Source organism: Accipiter gentilis, chromosome 3 (assembly GCF_929443795.1).
Source record: "Accipiter gentilis chromosome 3, bAccGen1.1, whole genome shotgun sequence".
Taxonomy (NCBI): Eukaryota; Metazoa; Chordata; class Aves; order Accipitriformes; family Accipitridae; genus Astur; species Astur gentilis.
The window spans coordinates 5785188-5805709 of NC_064882.1; the positions used below are offsets into that span (position 1 = coordinate 5785188).

General features: G+C 34.7%; 1 protein-coding gene across 2 annotated transcripts in view; it reads left to right on the plus strand.

Moving 5' to 3' along the window:
- The window catches only part of FSTL5 (follistatin like 5), a 341876-nt gene that overhangs the window by 276953 nt on the left and 44401 nt on the right, over positions 1-20522 (plus strand). Inside the window, exons 11-13 of one of the 2 annotated variants that reach the window (XM_049833673.1) lie at positions 8697-8723; positions 13011-13129; positions 20193-20342. In XM_049833673.1, the coding sequence (XP_049689630.1) occupies positions 8697-8723; positions 13011-13129; positions 20193-20342 (296 nt within the window). The remainder of the gene's footprint in view (positions 1-8696; positions 8724-13010; positions 13130-20192; positions 20343-20522) is intronic. The other variant, XM_049833682.1, reaches the window with a different exon arrangement.

Consider the following 20522-nt stretch of genomic DNA (forward strand, 5'->3'; position numbering starts at 1 on the left):
ATCAGAAATAGAGGAAGAAGAAATGGCAACTTCCATCTGTGGGATCTATTTATTTATTTAGGTTACATTTGGGTAGTATTAGGACCAGTGGAATTGGTCCAAATTTTAATTTTTAGTCAAAATAGCATTAGTTGAAGATGGAATATGATGCAAAGATAGGAAACAAAAATTATAGTAGCATGGGAAGATTTAAATGGAAATAATGGAGTAGACTGTATCAAAATAATCTACAGATCTAAAGAAGAAAATCTGACAGTACAGAAAACAGGAAAATAAAAAAGATTGATCATCAAAGACAAGGGAATATTTCAGGGGTGATTTTCAGATACTTAAAATTCTTATCTTCGCTATTAGTAAAATATTTTGAAGTAAAATAGCTTTAAAAATTCTTTTTTTTTTTTTTTTTTCTTTCTCGATGACTTTGACAAGTACACCAGTTCTGCATTGGTTTCTTCTGTTTCAACATAGCATAATCCCATCAAACTAGAGTCATAGTTTATGAAAACACACGCTGTTCCCTTTAAAGTGATACAGTTTTGTGGGTTTGTTGTTGTTTATTTTAATTTCTGGTTTTTACAATACTTGCATTTCTCTTAATGTTTTCCAAAACTTTATTTTATAAAATGCAGTTTCATTTGCCATTGATTAATATGACTTCTTGAGAATTTCTCTAAATTTTATTGAGACATATGCATTCACCTTGGGGAGACAGCTGTCATGATAGAAAGTTATCAAGTAATGCTATTAAGGCATTTTCAAGACCAGTTTGACAGTACTTGATGATACTTTAATATTTAGTAGCTTTTACTCTTGGTCATCAGTCACAGACTCTTGTGTTGCTCAGTTCACCCACTATGACATCGTCATACATTGCAAAGCAGGTTCTACAGATTATTTCACCTTGTCACACAAAGCAGGTTAAAAATTTTCTACCTCATGCACTGTGTCTTGGGGCTAAATTTAAAAAAATAATATACTTGTTTCATGCCATTAAGTAGATCTATTTCTAACTGTGCCTTTTTTACGTAATGTCATCGTCCTATCACCTAACAAGATTTTATGTGATCTGGATGCTACTGACTTGACAGGTTTATGGCCATCAAAAGCAACCAGGCATCTCCACTATCTAGAACTTGGAATGAGACTAAAAGCCTTTTGACTGTGATTTATGGCCTAAATTCTCTCTGAAAGGCTTTATGCAACTTTAATAGAATCTTCCTGTCACATCTTATACTGACTGGTACCTATTTACCTAATTTTCTCAGAGATAATTTATGCTGGTATTTTATTTTATGGCAGAGCTAAACAAGTTTGTACTTGTTGACAGCATCACAGGCAAGACTTTATTTCAAACTTCCAAGTATAGGATAGAAATTCAGCTCATGAACCATTTTTTCTTCCTACTAGTGTAGACTGCATTGAGTTAATGTGCTGTGGGAAAGGACTTCAGCATGATTCATTATAAAGATTTATAGAAAATAAATAAAAGAACAATAAGCTCACTTGGTCATATTTGACCAAAAGTAACGTGTCAACTGTGACTTTTAACTGACAAATAATAGTTTAATATTCAGAAAAATAGATATTTGGTTATTGTATTAACCTAACGTGAAATGAAATTAAACTGCATGTCACGTAAGAACAGAATGGAATTTTGATAGAATTTGTATTGACATAATTACTTTAAAAATACTTGAAACAAGCAATAGACAACTTTGAAAAAAAAAAGTGTTTGCTTCACAAATAAATTAAGGTTTATATATATTTATATTTGTATAAAAACCCAACAAATCTGAATTTCTTATAAAATAGGAATAAAATTAAAAGCAGATATGTTCATAATTTTTTTAATTCTGCTTGATAGTGGAAGTTTAATTCTGCTTCATAGTGGAAGTTGAGCAAAACGTAAATCACCTTAACCTTGTCTTCACTTTTGGCGCTATTTTTTTTTTTTTTTTTAATAAAAATAATAAATAAAAACTTGCGTGGCTCAGCAACCAGACAGTAATGATGGTATAGATTTACCCTGTAAAATAAGGGCATGTGTTTATACAGAAAAGATATGAGAAAAAAGAGTAAGATAACAGACACTTTCTCTTCATGCCATGTATATGATTAACCAGAGCACTTGACAATGATGGTGGCTGTCGGTGACATAAGCAGACAACATCCCTTCAAACATCTTGAAATTACTTTTTTATGCAATTAAAAGTACAGCAGATTATGGTGAGACAATTCCGAAAAATAATGTCGAGTTCCACACTTTTGCCATATACCTTATTCCATCTTCCTCATTGTCCTGTTTTCTATTACATCTGCTTGTGACCTCTTGCCTTTATGGGATTGAAGGCTTGGAAAGGGTCAGTGTTTTCCTGTCTGATGTTGCAAAGTCTAGCACAATGAGCTGATATGAAACTGTTAATTTTTATTTATCAGCTGTTATGTTCTGATAGAAATTCAGGTAAAATATTTACAGAATTTGAAATACAAAGCTTGTGTTTTGATGAGACAAAACCTGGAATTAACAACAGTGGTTCTATATTAATGAACAATCATTATTTGCATTCAGAAGATATCAGTGTATCTTTCTCCCCTGTTTTTTAGAATAATATATAATGCAGGAAAGATGTCTCTCTGCTGTTTTTCCCTCTTCTTAAAGCTATTTTAAACTGCATTGTTCTCTTAGTGCAGCAAGCTAGGAATTTTTTCATATTTTAAGGTTTTAATTGATACCCATTTTGTTTGAGTGCCAGTGCAACAAAATAACATTTTATGAAAACATTTTATTTAGCTTTCATAATATGCAATGCCAGGAGAAAAGAAAGGAAAATTTCAGATTAGTCAATCACACATACATTAAAAAGGTACAAAAGAATGACAGTTTTTAATTTTAAAAAAATTTTGAAGAAGTTAATAGCTTTTCAAAGCTCATTCAACATTTTCTTGGATGATGACCACTGAAGCATGTTATAGAAGAGGGAAAACTGGAAGAAAATTAAGTATTGTACTTCAAGAACAAGTTTCTTTTCTGAATCTTATTGCCCTGATCTTGTTTTTCTCTGGATATATATATTATTGTGTGTTGATTACTGATAATGGGAACAACTAATTATATTGCCAAAAGGAAGCATTTAATCTACAAACTCACTGAATGTCAATCTTACTAAATTATATATTTTATATATATATATATATATATATACATACACACAGACACACTTTATTTCCATTGTTATGCCTTAAATGTTTGGAAAACAGAAAAGTAGGGAGGAAGAATTCTGTATTTAACATAGTTGAAAGCTGTGACATTGGCTGTTGAGACAGAAAAGTGAATGTAATGACATTTATTACCAGTGTGATAAGGAGCAGGATACAGGATTTATTTGGAAAGTGACATTGTAGTACCCTCTTGTTTATTTAGTAACAGAAATACAATGGATTTTTTGCAGTTGTTGTTTCCATCCAAAAGGGATAAGAATCTGTACTGCTGTTACAGTCTCAGTCTGGAGCAGAATTTCATGAAGTACTAAGGACAGAGTTTACTGAAAAATGTGCAACCTATTGCCATTCAGCCAACATAGAAAATGAGTAACAAAGATGAAGAGTAGGCTTTCAGATGTTATGTTAGCTACTCATAATCAAAGGCTGGGTCTGAGCACAAAAGCAGAGAATAGCTAAGTAAAGACCATGAAGAGCGATTTTTATGGAGGTGTAAGTGTGCTTAAAAATAAAGAAAGAAATCCTCTTTCAAGAAAACATGGATTCTTCCCTGTTCTGCACTCAAAGGGGAGGGGGGAGCAGAGAGAGAGGTACAGTGCAGGGTTCTTTTTGGATGTCAATATAAAAGGCCCAACAACAAATGTTGTAATAAAATAGCTGCTTTAATAAGGTAGAATAAAAAGAGGAATATAGGTAGCAAGTAAATTTTACGTCCCTTCAGATGCTGGGCACCCTGTATTCATGCGGCATCAGGTAAACTCCAGATGGATTTTTACATGACATGCTGCGCAGATCCTGCCCATGGAGAGGTTGCCTCTCCCTCCCATACTGTGGTGGCTTTTATCTTGTGTAACAAACAAAACCATATATCTTCTGACAGGTTGCAATGCTATCTCTGTCATAACACCCACCAGTGTGCCGCGCAGGCTATTATGGGCATTCCAGCATATACCCTTGCAGCAGTTACCCATGCTAACATACAGGCTTCTCAAGCCCTAAGTACAAGGCCCAATGTAGCAGACAGCCTGCTAAAGTTCACTAACTCCTTGAATACAGTGTCTTCTGCAAGGCTGCCAGTACATCTCCTGATATTATTAACAACTGCGTGTTGTCTGAATACCCTTCTTTTCATAAATTGGGGAGATACGGCACAAGAGAAGATGGTGGTGTTCTGTCCTAAAACCAGAACTGAGATCTATCAATCATCATGTATTTTTACATCTTGAAGTTTATAAATGTGTGAGAATTGAGTATAGGGTGTGGCTGAAGATGTTAATTTTTGCTTAACCAAAAAAGAAGGTAAACAGTATGTTCTTTAGCATACTTTTTTATCTACAGATGTGCTTGTTCCAACATTGCGGTCTTTATGTCAAACTGGACATCTTTCTTGAATAGAATTTATAGGACTGATTAAAAAAGTAAGTGAGGTTTCTTGATCTGTATTAGGTGAGGTGATGGCTGTTATTTATGATTTTATATTGCACTCTTAAATAATGTCTCATTTTTCTTCAAACTATTTGTTAATTTTAAAATTAATAAGTGTGGGGCTTTTAAAGCAATCTTTTTATCCCCCCTCCCCCTTTTTTTTTTGGAGCAAAGCTCAGAACCATATGTATCATTTTGCATTAACACAAATTAATGTGTTCTGTACTTAGCATCTTAAATCATTTAATTTGATGCTGTGTAGTTCCACACAGTTGAATAATTGTAATTACTTTCTATTTTCTTTCCCATATCACCCCTAGAAAAAAGACTGATAAAGAGTAGAACTTTATGGCTAAATTTATGGGACCTCAAATGCCATATATTACATCGTTCTTTCTTCATGACGTGAAGAGAAAATTAATTTTAAAGAAAATCCTCCACATTGCCCTGGGGAAATTAATTTGCTTTATTACAGAACAAAGACTATGTAAGATGACATAGACAAACACAGAACTGTCATCTGAATATAGAGCCACTGTCTGGGCATGCAAGAATAAGGTTAGAAGTTCTAAAACCCACTTGGAGCTGAATCTGGTGAGGGACATGAAGGGAAAAAGATGGGCTTCCATAGGGACATCAGCAGCAAAAAGAAGGTTAGGGAAAATATGGGCCTCCTGTTGAGGGGGGCAGGGGACCTGCTGACGAAGGACATGGAAGGGGCCAAGTTGTACTGAAGGTCTTCATGTCAGTCTTTACTGGCAAAACTACCCCCAGCAATGTGACACCAGTGGAAAAGACTGGGAAGGAAGCCTTCCTCTGGGAAGGAAGCCTTACTCATGGTGGATAGGATCAGATTAGAGACCCTTTAAACAAACTGGACATTTACAGGTCAAAGGGCCTGGATAAGATGTACCCACAAATGCCTGGGCAAGCTGGCCCATGGCGTTGCAAGGCCCATCTTAATAATCTTTGAAGGATCATGGTGATCAAGGGAGGTTTATGCAGCCTGGAAGAAAGCCAGTGACACTCCTCAAGAAGGGCAAGAAGGAGAATCCAAGACATGATAGACCTATCAGCCTCACTTTGATCCCTGGGAAGGAGATAGCGCAAATAACCCTGGAAACCCTTCCCAAAACCATGAAGGACAAGAAGATGTTTAGGAGCAGTCAGCATGGATTTACGAAGAGGAAATAATGCCTGGCAAACCTGACAGCCTTCTTCAATCTGATGACTGGCAGGGTGTATGAGGGGAGGAGTGAATGTAGTTTATCTTGTCCTTAAGCACGTTTTGGACACTGTCTCCTGTGACACCCGCAAAGACAAACTGATGAAGTATAGGCTGGGTGCACAGACCGTGGGGTGAATTGAAAATTGACTGAACTGCTAGGCCCAAAAGTTGTGATCAGTGCCACCAATTCCACACAACATTCCCCAGGGCTGTTTCTTTCCTCCTCCTGTCTGTCAAAGTACAAATGACTGATGTTAACACTTTGACAAAGGGAAACAAACATAAGCACCTTAGCATTCCCTGTTTGAAGTTGTCAGCTTTTATACAGGAAGACTTGACTGCATAGTGCTGGCAAAGCAAGTGGCGTATTTAGTTGATGGGAAGGACAGTACTGTATTGTCCCAAATTCTTCTCCTTTTGGTGATGGAATATCTTTGGGGAGACTTCAGTTGATTTCATCCTGCAATGAAAAAAGAATAATTTCTGTACTTCTGGAGTCATAAAGATACGGTTCTCACTTAAATGTTCTTTTTATACAAATCAACACATTTTTGTTCTTGTCTAAACTAAAATATTTTAAGATCTCTTAAACCTTTCAGTCCATTCTTTCTGTAGTTGCAGTACTGATGATCTACTGATTAAGTCTTTATATAAAAAGTAATAGCTGTCAATAAAACATCAAACTAATATTCCATCTCATGATTGCAACTTATAGGTCTAGTTTAGGAGAATGATCAAATAGTTTAAAGATAAGCAGCCAAACGTTATTTAGAAGAGACTCATTAAATACTCTGTTCATGTCTGCCACTGAAATAGACGGTAAACCAAATCTGTTTGTGCTGTCAGCACTGGATATAAATCTAAGAGTCATACTGGTATTAGCAATTTAGTCACCAAGAAGTTTCATTCAGAGCAGCTAGATGTCTGGAGGATACACACTCAGCTAATATAGTCAAGACTTCCCTTCAAAGCTAGTCTCTTCTGAAAGTAACAACTTGAAATCAGAAGAGCAAGTATAATGGCAGTTGATTGAGAAATAAATTTAAAACATGTGGACTCCATTTTGACCTTAGCAGCAGTCCAACAGAAATTCTGCCTCCTGATGTAAAGGCTTACTACTCAACCTGAGTAGGTGACAAGATGGCACACTCTACTAGTCTTGGCTTTTGACAGTTTATTGGATCCTAACAGTTCAAATATTAAAGGAAAGGCAAGGATGGTATTTGTAAACAATGCACACATAATAGTCCAGAGAATTAAGCTGGTTTAAAGATAATAAAACACAGACTGAGCATGTTTGAAAGCTGAACTGATGTTCTGCTTTTTATTCTAGTATTCAGTATCACTTCAACAGTGTTACTGCTACTTTCTGCTTATATGGGGATCTCTCATTTGCCCACTTCAAAGCACTAAAGGTAAAAACATAATCACCACCTTCATTTTATCAAGGGATAATTGAATGAGACAGTTTAAGTGCTGCGTGTAAGGTCATATAATGAGGTAGCTGAGACAATTTGTGAAAAAAAAATCAGGAGACAAAGACTAGTAGAGGACAGTGAGAGAAAAAAGAAAAGCCCAGTAGCTCTATTATCCTAAGCCTCTGAATCATGAGCTTGTCAAAAAGTAGATTGACACTGTTTCCAAGGTCCCTTCTACATATCTGGGTCTCTGTATATTCTTTCAGAGCTCAAGAACAAGAGAAATGCTACACTGCATGAGGCAAAAAGCCCATCTTGGTCTTGTCTTCAGCAGTGCCCAGTAAAAGATGCTTGGGAAAATCATTGGGACTTTTCTGGAGTGATAGTTGTTCCTGTTTCTACTCTCAACCTTGAGTAGTCAGCAGTTGAGGAACTTCTGTGTGCCAACATCATTTATAATAGTGTGTCTTCCATTACTTTTTCCAAACATTTTTTTAAAGCACATTAATGTTTTTAGCTTTTGCAACACTGCGTTTCAGTGAACATCACAATTTCATTATATGTGTGTGTGACATATACATGTTCTCTGTGGTGTATTCCTTTCCTTTAAATTTTTCTTTATTTCTTAAGCTCATTACTTTACAAAACACTTTGGTTTTCAGCAATGGTGTTTTAAACAATTTATTCCATGGCATGCCGAGCTCTAAATGTTTTAAATTTGCAAAATTATATTTGCTTTCTTTTTATTCTCCCCAGGCAGAAAGGGCAATATTAGGATAATTAGTTTTCATTGATCTCAAAGGTCTAAAATCCAATTGTAAACAAGATGGTCAAATACAACTTACGTTCACATGTTTAAAACAACTTAAACACTTAGCTGGTTATCATGTCTTGGTCTTCCAAAGATAATGGCAAACATTATACAACATGACAACTTCGGTAGCATGGCTGTGTTACAGCAATACAGAAGAGTATCTTCTATGCATTTTGGTTTTGCATGTTTCTCTCATAACTATGTCCTGAAATAAATCTCTTCAAAGTCCAGTGCTTAAAGAAGTCATGAATGTGTATGCAAACTCCAATGCTTTTTGTAATGGATTATGAAACGCACTATTGATAAAGGCTAATGGAGTTAACATGGGGAGGGGAGGGGAGGTGTAATGGGGGGTGGTGGGGTTTACTTTCAACTCCAACAATTATGATGGCTAATCACAATACTGTCACGTGACATAGAGAACTTTATTTATTCTTATTGTTAATTCACTGTTTGCATTGATTTACCTGTAGAAGTATTTTAATGAATCAGAGGTTAAAGCATCATAATTATTTCAGAACTGATATATAATTTCTTTTTTTTTTCTTGTTCATTTGTGTTTTCTGTTCTTTCTCTCTCTTACATGCTGCAGTTGCAAACATATTGTGGCGAGAGCAAGGTACTAATACAGATGGCTTTTTTCATATTCTCTATATTACGATGAAATGCTCATCTATTGTTCCGTCTGTGTGGTGTTTGGTTTTTTTTCTGTGGTTCATACTCTACAGTTACAGTAATTATCTTCCCCCTTGCAACATTTGAGGGATTTGATTTAAAGAAAAATTATAGTGGAAAATAATCCTTTAAATGCTTATGCTTTTGTGAACTGCTTTTCCTTTTGGGTAGAGAGAAGGAAATAAGCTGTTCAAAAATTTCAAACAGTTACTCAAAGGGATACAAAAAGAAGCTTGGATTTAAAATGTAGACCTTTAACTTTTGTTTCTTTGCTGACATGATAAAGCTTCCAACCAATCAGCTTATATGGTGTTGGGATTGATCTTTTTGTATGAATCATTCTTATTTGACAAAATTATAATCTTAAACGGTTTAATTAAAATTGAGGTACCTGTTTTTGCTTAATGAGACAAAGCATTTTCTTCTTATACTGAGGAAGGGTTTGTAAATAAATGTTGGGAGGGGGAATGGAGGTTTGTGGTTTGTGACCAACTGAAGGATAAATATAAATACAGACAGTATCAGGTGTTAATAACATAGAAAGCATGGAAAGTATATTTTACTGGCAAAGATAGGTATTACTTTTCATATATATGAAGTAATCTCAAAAAAACATTTTGCAGAAAAATATCATAATTGAAGTGTTGTCATGAGCTCTCGTTTCGTTGATCTAAGTAGCCTGTTCTTAATTTAAAGTTGCAATTCAGGCATTAATGTATTTCAGGAATAGGAAATGTTTCAGTTATTTCCATTGGAAGATTGATACTACTGTAAGTGGATCAGGCTTTGCTATGAATTGATGCTGCAAATGGTATTTCTGAATGTTTCTTAAAGATTTATTTTAAATTAATTTAAAGGTTCAAAAAATTGATATTTCATTTGCCTAATTACATAGTAACCTTTGGTATTTCCCAGTGTGTTTACAAATATGAACTAGTTTTATTTTTTTATATTCTTGTTTTGCCAGTTGCTTAGCTGGTATAAACAATCAGTTCCCTGATGATAGTGGAGCTCAGCTGTGATCCTTCTGCTGTATTGGCCTTGCAGAGTACAAATGACGTGTTCAGAGTTTCATACACTTCCATTGTTAACAATTAAACCAATGCACAACAAAATTCTAACATCAACGTTTTGAAACGTATGGTATTCTCACTGCTCATTGGGAAGGTATCACTTGTGGTTTATCTTGTGTTTTATCTTGAATAAAACTGAAAGCATGATTGGTACCCCCTTATTTTTTTAGAGGTTTGTCTTTTCAAGTCAAGTCCTGTGTTGCTTTCAGTGGTTAGAAAGCACTTAGGAAAACTTAAATTCTGTGATAATAAAGACCAATTAAAAACAGTAGCTTACCAGAGTGCTTATGGTAAAGACATTCAAATTTCTCAGTGACTGTTGTGAAAATAAATGGAAAGCAATTTAAAGTAGAGAATGAGAATGTGAAGAGACAATATCATTTTCTAGAGCAGACTTTCTTGATCTCACCTGTGTTTCTCATTGGCTAATCCTTGTGTTTCCAACAAATATTGTTACTGGTTGCAAGGTTGGAGTTCATTTACAAGAGACCAATACCCTGAAGATGCCAATAAGCATCACCACTAACTTCTCTGGGCCATGGGTGCTCTGTCATTTTCTGTTATCTACGTATTAATAGAAAAGGATAGATGGGTGATTAGTAGGACAATTAAGATCGTGAAACCGTAGATGGGCTTTAGTGCCCGCAATGCATATGGGGTACATGAAAGCCTTATCACAACTCTTGCTTGTGTAAGTGTAAAAAGAGTATGTGTCAGAAAATCTGAAAGGATTTTGAAGCTGCGTTAATTTGTATTACAATAATAATACAATATATACACATGCATAAATATATCAATATATTAATCTATATACAAAAAAAACCAACCCAACCCACCACCATTTCTTTCAAATCAGTGTTAGCCAGTTTTAAATATAGATTCAGTCTAAATGAAGCAAATACATTTGCATTTATTGTTGCTTCTAGCATCATTATAAATATGCTGGGTTGTTTCTGGTTTGGTGGGGGAAGGGTTGCAAAATTGGGTCAGATGTCTTTAGAGGAATAGCTCCTGTAGTTGTGACAAGTAGCTTGCCCAAGTGATTAGATGTTTGTATTGATTAGATATTTGTACAGCTATTTGTAGACACATACTCAAAGGTATTGTTTTGGGGTCATAATAACTTGGAAGGGGGGCTTATTTCATTGGATCAAAGGTTCCTTATTGTCCTGGTACTTAGTTGCTGGCTAGGATTAAACCACAACACTTATATGAATTGACTTCCCTAACTCAGTATTGAAATGGAAGAATGACATTTCCTACTGTGTCTCCTTCACTGATTTTGCAGAACAATTTGGTGAACATTACTATCTAGACACTGGTAATAAAGTCTTCAAAGTTTGGGCTGGGTTACTATGCATGGATATTATCTCTACATCGGAAAGTCTGCCTTGGAGTATTGGCAACTGGGGAAGAAGTTTTAGGAGTCTTTATCAAATGTCCGTATCACTTGGGGCTATCACCTGATTTAATTCCTCATGTTCTGGTATTATTTATCCTGCTAATAACTATAATATACTTTAGTCAAGATGACCAGGGAAAAGGGAAAACCTTGTTTTGTACCCAGCCAGCTCCACATATTTATTTATCACCAAGATACAATAAGCCAGTTGCTCGGCTATAGATCTCTACACTATGTTAACTGGTAGGGGCAGCCTAACCTCAGTCAGGCTTATCTACAAATTCCAGCTGTTCTTACAGGATGCAGTCTCAGACATTTTTTAAAGAAAGACCTTGACATATTATCTTACATAGTCTGTAAGTTTTCCTTGAACCTGAGCCTGCTTCTATGCTACACCAAATGCAGCATAGACAAATTCCTCTTGCACTTTTTAGTAACCTGTTAATGGATAGGTTTGATAAAAGATGAGGAAAACCCTGCTTGGAAACTGTCCTTTCTTTTTAGGAAAACTTGGTCAGAAGTGGGAAGTGATTCCACAAGACTTCTCAAAAGATAATTGAATGTGCTTGTTCTGGGCATGGCCTGACAACCTTATGCATATCACTACCTTTTAAATGACTGTATTAACCTATGTGATTCCTAACAGGGACTGGGAACTTCTATATATGTGTGTACATACATACATCTATACGCAAACACATGCTCCCTCCCCCCGCCCTTAATTTTCTCATTATTTTATTGATATTAAGATGTGTTCTCTCTCTATTAACATAGGTTTTCCTTCAGAATTTAGGACAAGCAGAATTTCAGACTCAGATTTATTTTTCCTGGGTTTTATTCCCTTGTGTTCCTACACCAGATATTGCTATGAGAAGTGGAAGCTTAGGCCCTATACCCAGGATACGTGTACATTTTTATCATTGTAGCCCACAGTTCAGCTGTCAGAGTTGGTTATAAAGGTAATTTTATGGGTACTGTGATTTTCTTCATAGAATTTTACAAATATGAACTGATCACCCATCATAGCATCCACATAGCAAATCAACAACTGTTGTCTTAATTGGCACATGGTAAACTAAGGAGAATGTCCTTTTCTGTGGTCATGAGCATGACCAAAGATATTATGAGACTTTGTGCTACAGATCTGGTTCCCACCTTCTCCACAAAACATTACATGATGCCTCTCATTCGGCAACATTGCGGTAGAAGGATTGAACAGTTCAATAAACATTTCTGACCCTTCAAACTTGGAATGAATATCTGCCCAACTCTAGCTTTCCAATAAAATGCAATAGGGAATATTTCCTTTTCTGACTGAAAGAAATGTCAAATAAAGGTTTATAACAAAGACTCAGAACTTCTCTTTCAACATTATACAGAAATTACTTTAACTCTTCCATCTTTGAGAAAAAGAAAAATAAGAATACATGGAGAATTTATATTAATTTGATTTCAGTGTAGGAAGATTTCACAAGATCACTTTCTTTACTGCAGCTGTCGAACTATATATTTCTAGATCTGTATTCATAAAGACACTGTCTTGCCGATGGATAAAACTATGTGAAATTCTGAATAACGTAACAGTTTTGTTTTAGTTTTATAAAAAAAGATCCCATAGGATTAGCTGTATTAGCGCTATATGCATTAACAAATTGATCTCATACCAAAAATGTGATGAGGTTTTTAGTTTAAGACAAGGAATTTCTTTTTTGTTATTATTTAATTTTATACATTTCATTGTGTTTTTGTTCCTAAGGTCTGGGAATTGGGAACATGTTTTATGTTTTTTATGAAGATGGCATCAAAGTAATACAACCAGTGGAATGTGAATTTCAGAGACATATTAAGCCTAGTGAAAAACTCCTCGGTTTTCAGGCAAGTTATTTTTTTAAATTTATTTGTAGTGTTTTCTCAGTTATAGTTTTCTTTAGATAAAAGTTTATCATTGCTAGTTTAGTATTTTCTGATTGATAAATTCAGACATGCCTTCTCAATTAATAAGTAGCTTATAATGGTGGATTCAAAGTTTCCTGTATTTTCCTTGATCAAATTCAAACTTTCAATCTCTCTTTTAGATTGAATATTCCCTGTATACTTTTCAAACCCTTTATTTTCTTTGGCTGTCTTTCTCTTTTCCCAGTCCTTTCCTTTAACAGCTCTCTACTCTATAGTTCTGGTTTGTTTGTTTTTGTCGTCCCCCCCCCCAGTTAAGTGCATCTCTGTGAATCGGGGATTGATTCTCTCTCTATTAAGTATAAGATCTAAAGTTATTATTTTGAATGTTTTCTTTTTCTCCACTGGATGTTTGTCTATATCAAAATGTCATCTATCATGAGGCAAATCCCTATCCTGATAAACACTCTTACAGCTCCACTGAAGTTAGTGGAGATGATTGATGCTTTGACTCCAACTTACAATTCATATAAGTAGTTTGAATAACTTTATTGTTAACAGATTTATGGCTGATTTCAGCAAATTCTGTGCATTTGTGGAGTAGTTTCCATGTGTGGCATACATAAAAACAGTCGTGTATTCTCCACTTCCATTTATTCTTTTGATGTTTTTCCTTTACTGCTAATCAAATTGCTAGCTGACATGATGCATGCTCTCACAGGAACACTTGGTACTAGTCACTGCATTATGACTTGTTCCATATGATCTCTCACCTTTCAAAAACAATAACTTTTTCTCATTATTTGGATTTGAATGAGTGACCTTGAAATACGTAATAACCCATGAGCTGTACACTTTGATTTTTTTCCCTAATGCCTAAAGCACACTGAAATAACAGCAGAACTGTCTCAATGGAATTTGCCTGTTCAGTTATCATTATTGATGTCAAAGGCTGCTGTACTCAGCAGCAAGATTTATTTTAGTGTGAATAATTATGCTTTGAACAGCTAATCATACCTTGATTTGTGCTGCTTAAGTGAAATTAGGTTGACACAGCCAAAAATAAGCTAAAAAGCTTTTTTTATGGCTGTTTAATTCAAAAGCTGATTATTTAAGAAGTCTGTTAAAATTTTATTGGTCTAAAGTGCAGCCTAGATTTTAAGTGTATTTTTATTGAAATGTGTTAATAATCAGGATGGATAAGTCAAACTTGTTTCGTTTTTGTAGCTTTGAAACCTAAAGTAGCATACTAATTACATACTCTGAAAAAAAAAAAAAAAGAAACCAGCATAGTAGTCTACTTGATAACTTTCATTTTAAAGTAGGTATAGACTTGTCCTTCTTTGGATGTCTTTGGTTTGTGGGTAGGTGTGGTAAATATACAGAGAGAAATTAAGCTTTGTACCTACACGCATGTCATTTTGCCCATTAAATTCAACAATATTTCCCTGAACACCGAAAACATCTTCCCTCACATATTGTGGTTTATAAATCTTTATTCCTGCAAGAGAAATCAGAAATATTTGGAAAATATACCTTTATTTTTTTCTGCTCATAGTGGCATCATTGTTCACTCTGCATTCCAAAAAAAGAAAAAATTGAGAAATGGTTTTCAGTAAAAAATTTTGAAATTTTGAAAAAAGCCTTGAAGGTTACTTTCCTCCTAGAAGAAGGATGAAATATGAGTTTAAAAGAATTCCCTGCATATGCTGTTAATACTATGACAACAGTAGTATATTCTTGGAAAAAAATCATTGACTAAGAAGCTTTAGACAACTATTTCTTCCTTTGAAGAATATCATATCTTCCTCAAGCCTCTTTGGAAAATCTATTTTCTCTAAATAAGAAAAATAAAATAACCCAGTTCTGTCCCCGGATCAGATTTTTATCAAGTTCAGCATGTGATCGTTTAGTGGTAAGAGATCATGTCGTAAACTGCTTGTTAGTAATTCTTCATGACTCTCTCATATAACTTTACTAATCAGAGATGTTTCTATACTGCATGTTTTGAGGTGGCTTTACATAGCCTTTCACATCTACGGCAGCTATTGCTGATAAAATCTCCATGAGTTACCTCTTAACATATACCTAAAGGAAATGCATGCTTGCTTAAACTTCTCCCATTTCTTTACACTTTTTTGAATTACCTGTTCAAGTGATAAGTAAAACCCCAGTAGACCTGTTTCATTTCCAAACATTTGCTAAAGTGTAGGAACGCTTCTAAATTCTGCGGTGCAGTTTAGGTACCAGAGGTGTTACAGAAAATGTCTGGATATTACACGTGATACTACAGTGTTCCTCCCCATGTTTCCTGTTTGCCTGTCAACGAAATAAATTACCTTTAGCCGAGCTCCTGTAAAAGAATGAACTCAGATGTTTCTACATGGCATTGAATTGTATTGTGAATGTATGTTGCAGTAGTTACACACGTACGTATTTAGGTATGTTAATTTTGCTAAAGGTAAATACAATTTCTCAATAACTATATACTTGAGAACCCTTATCTAAATATTTAATTGCCTCTTATGCAACTGAGTGTCAATACAGCAAAGCACTTTAGTGTGCATCTAACATGGGTAACAGTTAGACTTTCATTGTGTTTAAAGTGAAGTAAAAGATGTAGTGTTTTACTGGATCATCATGGTTCACAGAAAATTATAAAGAGCTTCCTCCTCTCCTTCCCAGAATCTCCTAAATTACTTGAATCTTCTAAATTAATATCAAATGAAAGTAGACTTTTATTAGGCTGATAGTGAAAATTCTAGATGCACAGAGACAGAAATAAATTTATTTCTGTTTTCTGATGCAGGTTGTTTAGTTATACCAGCATTGACAGCTGTTTTTTTAACCTGTTGTCAAATAGATTCTTAACCATGGACCAAGCAGAGTCTTTCAGCTGTTAAATGTCTCATCATTCTGAAGTGTTTGGGACATTTTCCTCACTAACATGCAACCTCTATTTATCTTCTGCAAATTAATATTATCCAAAGCCTTTAAATTCTAATTCTTATGCAGAAATGTTTTTATTTTCCTTTCCCAATGAATCCCAATTAGAATAATTATTTCAGGAGGCTGCGAGTGGGGAAAGAAGCAATTAAAACATATGCCTTTGTTGAGACCAATGGAAAAATCCTTTTGATTTCAACATAATCCTGATTTCCTCATTATTACAAGAACTAGCTCATAGTGGCCACATTTCAGTGAACTAGGCCATCTCACACTTGAATATGTGCTGGAGGTGGGAACAAATACTTAATTTCAAAATAATTAATGTGACTGCATGTCAGAGCAAAGTTTCCACAGGAAGTGAACTGGAAACACACTTGTTAGTCCACAGAAATTGCTTCAGTTTACACTCTTACAGCACAGTAAGTGTAGTAAATGCAAGATTGTTAACCTTTAGTTGTTGGAAAAAAAAGTGAAAAATGTCCACAGTCTCATTTTTACTACAGCATGTCAAGTAAACACTTAATGTAGAATAGGTGATATATAACTTCGTGTCTTAATATATGCAGTGTTCTTACCTGTTGATGTCACCTTACTCTTAGACAGTCCTAGCATAGATAGACATTTCATTAGGCTGCTTAAAGAGCTTGACTCAAATCTTGTTAATGCACTGAGTACCCTTGCGTTAAGTGTAAGTTTATAAACGTAGAATTTGCACATATAAATCTACAAGTACATGTTTTCTCTGGAGAGTTTCTTGCCCCAAACTACCTTGAAAAATTTTCTTGAACAATTTATTTTCCTCCATCTGCTGACTTGTTACAGGGCAAGTCACTTTTTGATTAAAAAGTCTGGAGAAAAAAAACAGTGAAACAAATTAATGTTTTATCAGATGTTAGCTTTTTTTCAGAGGGAATAAATTAGGGAAAAGTAAATTGCTCACATTTTAATTAGAAGAAGAAAATAGTGCGTTTATGCTTATATTTTAAGGAGAAATTATTTTAACCAATTACCCAACCACTGGGGAAATTAATCTAGAGCCTCAGAATTACTGTCTGTAATGTAGAATAAATCCAAACTGTCTAATCAGATAAACGTTAACTTTTCAAAAGCAAGATTTCAGTTCCATTGATTGAAGCTATTTCTGAGGCATCTAGATAAATGTGCGTTTGAACAACTAGAAAAACAACTGCATAAAACGATTCATGCTGGGGAAGAAGACTCTGTTTTGGATATGAGAATTTTGGTGCATAATTTTCACTGTTACTTTGGAGAAACACTTATTTTGCTTTTAATTTTTCAGTTTTGGGGGCAAAGTGGGAGTTGGCATTGGATTGAAGAAACTTATGACAACATAAACAATATTCTAGAACCAGTAAACTCCATTTATATATGTAGATTTATTTTTTACTTAATATTTCCTACTTTAGATCTGAGAAAGTGTCATGCTTTCTACTTGCTGTATATAAAGTATAACAAGAGGAGTGAGTTTTATGAATTATATAGCTAATAAGACTCATGCCCTGTAGTTTCTAATTTAAATATATGTGTGTGTATACATCTATATACACATATAAAAAAACCCTATTTTGCTTTTACATTGAAATTGTTTTTAGAAATACACTTCAGTCAGTATTTTAGACTCAGATTCAGGAAAATGTTTAAGGTTGTGGCTTAACTCTGGATATAGTTACAAGTGCTTAACTTACAGTATTTTCCTGTTCTGCTATACTTCACACAATGGGAGGTATGATTAGTGTAATCATTTACACTAACCTGCATGATGCCATGTGAGAGAAACCTGGATTGGTGTTATTTTTTAATAATATATTGAATGCGTCCTTGTAGAATTCACAGCACTAAAACCTGGTGTAAATTGAGTCACTGAGAAATACGACTGAAAGAATGACACAGTATAGAGTTGTTATAAACATTTACAGATGCATTATTTGAAGAAGGTGTTCCGTGAGGAAGAAAGAGGACTGTGTTGAACAGTCTAAAAGTAGTTATCTGTTTAGATAAAACATGGAACTAAGACAAGGCATATTTAGAATAAATGTAAAATATAATTTGAGATCAGTGAAACAACCTTCCAATTGAAGTGGCAATTGCACAGAAGGCAAATGACAACAGATCATTGATCTGATGATTGCACATCGTATTAGAGACATACTTGTTTATATTGACACTTCACTTTATGCCATGAAAAGCTTTTAGCCACATTTAAGAATGAAAGTCCCATTTGTCACCATACCTATCATTCTTTAATAAAACAGATTTTAAACAACTTCTCCCTTCAACGTGCATGGCTTTTTAGCAGTGCAAAATAAATCTTACTCTTTTTTTCTAAGTTCTGCTGAAGTTCCTGGTTATATGCTATCCCACGGTACCTGAGTTTAGTAACCTTTCCTTATCAATGTCATTTCTGAAAGACCATCCCTTTGTTGAGGTTTAAGAACCACGTAGGAACAAGAAGTGAGTTTCGATCTCCTGTAAAGAAACTCCCTCAGTTAGAGCTGGAAATTGATCTATTTCTTATTTTGACATATAAAAATTGAGTGTATTTTCTCAAACGTAGAGTCACAGCAGGCAGATAATGTTGATACAGAAAAGTTAGTGTTGAAATGCATCATCTTCTTCTTGAAGTGCATTCCTTAGTGCTAGATATCTTCTTCTGCCGCATTATTTTTCCCTTTCCTTTTAAAAGGAGTCTGATGCTTAGATACAGGATACTTGTTTAAGATCTCATCAACTCTTGCTGTTCATTCTACACTGAAGTCATCATCTGCTGACATATAATTATTTTCACAGCGACCAGTTATGATGTATCAGACAGAGCATTCTAAATTAGGAATAAGGAGCAGATAAGTGCTAAAAAGAAATACTTATGATTTGGTGAAATTGCCCCTTGTGATGAAAGGAAGAAAAATTAAGAGGGGAAAGAAGAATAGGTCAGGAAAACAAAAACGCTTGACACATGCTGTACCTTTCCAAGCAGAATATTTTTTAGGTCCTTGTTTATACAGAAATTTGATGTCCATTATAGGAAAAAATCATGCGATTTCATAAAGGGAATTTCCAAATATGGTAATGTATTTAACCAAGTAACTTTTAATTTTGATAAAAGCAAGCTTTCACTGGGAGTAAATAGTTACAGATAGATATAAATACATATATGATGAGTGGGAATATATTTATATAAAAATATGAATAGTGAGCATGTAAACTACAAACCTATTTTGAGTGAGATTGTGTAGTTTGATGTATTATGAAATATGAATTCACTGCAGTCAACAGGAATTTTGCTTTTTTTTACCAAATTCATCCTTTTGCAGGGATGGAAGGGCAGAGGGGGAAAGAATGATAGTAAGAAGCCATTTGATTTGTATTGAGTTTAATACTAGTGAGATAGGCCATGAGAATGTCTTATGGCAGAAGCAACCAAACTTCTTGCATCTTTGATGCAACTTATCAGTACTCCATGTGACCAAAAAAGCAGATCCCTCTAACTGCTTCTGCTTTGCCCATATACCATGCGACAAGTTGCACCACACCTCCTCCTCTTCCTCTCCATTTATACATTATCATCTTCCCAATTTAGTATTTGCTTGCCTTACTGCTGTGTTCTCAGATGCAAGTGTAAGACATGTCTATAACTGCCTGCCTTTGCAATATACTGTGATGGTGCAGATGGGGGAGCTGCTAGCTACTGCACAGTAACAAGACATTGTGTGTCTAATTTGGTTTTCTGTTTTTAAGGTCTCCTGGCTCTTGCTCTCTTTATTTCTACACGTTATTATTGTTTCAGATGGGTTTGTTTCTCAGGACAACGGTGCTAACTGCCTGAATGTATAGGAAACATCCAAATAAGCTTGCGTATGGTTTACACTAAAGTGCTTGTGAGTTGCATGGTGCTTACAACATGCAGTTTGGCTAGCATTGGTCTATGTCCTAATATTGCCTGTCCTTTTTCCTTCCCTAAATTTTCTGAGATTTTATTTTACACTTTAAAAAGAAGAAAAATATCATCATTTGTCTTTCTATTGCATTTATTGACTCTTTTGATTCTTGCACTTTCCCTGTTTCTGTTGAATTGTAGGATGAAGTTTGTCCCAAAGCAGATGGAGATCCCGTTCAGCGGTGTGTATGGGCGACTGCTGTTAATGTAAAAGACAAGTTCATTTACGTAACTCAGCCCACACTTGACAGAGTTCTTATTGTTGATGTACAGTCTCAGAAAGTTGTACAGGTATTTATTTCTCATTTTTAAGTTAATATCTCATTGGGACACAATAATTTAAGGTTTTCCTTCATATTTAAAAAAAAATGCAATTGGCTTGAGAGTAAACACAATATCTAGAAAAAAGCTCATCTACTTTTGACATTTAGCAGCAGCTTATGTTTAGTAACTGTTCTTGTCAATAAGCAA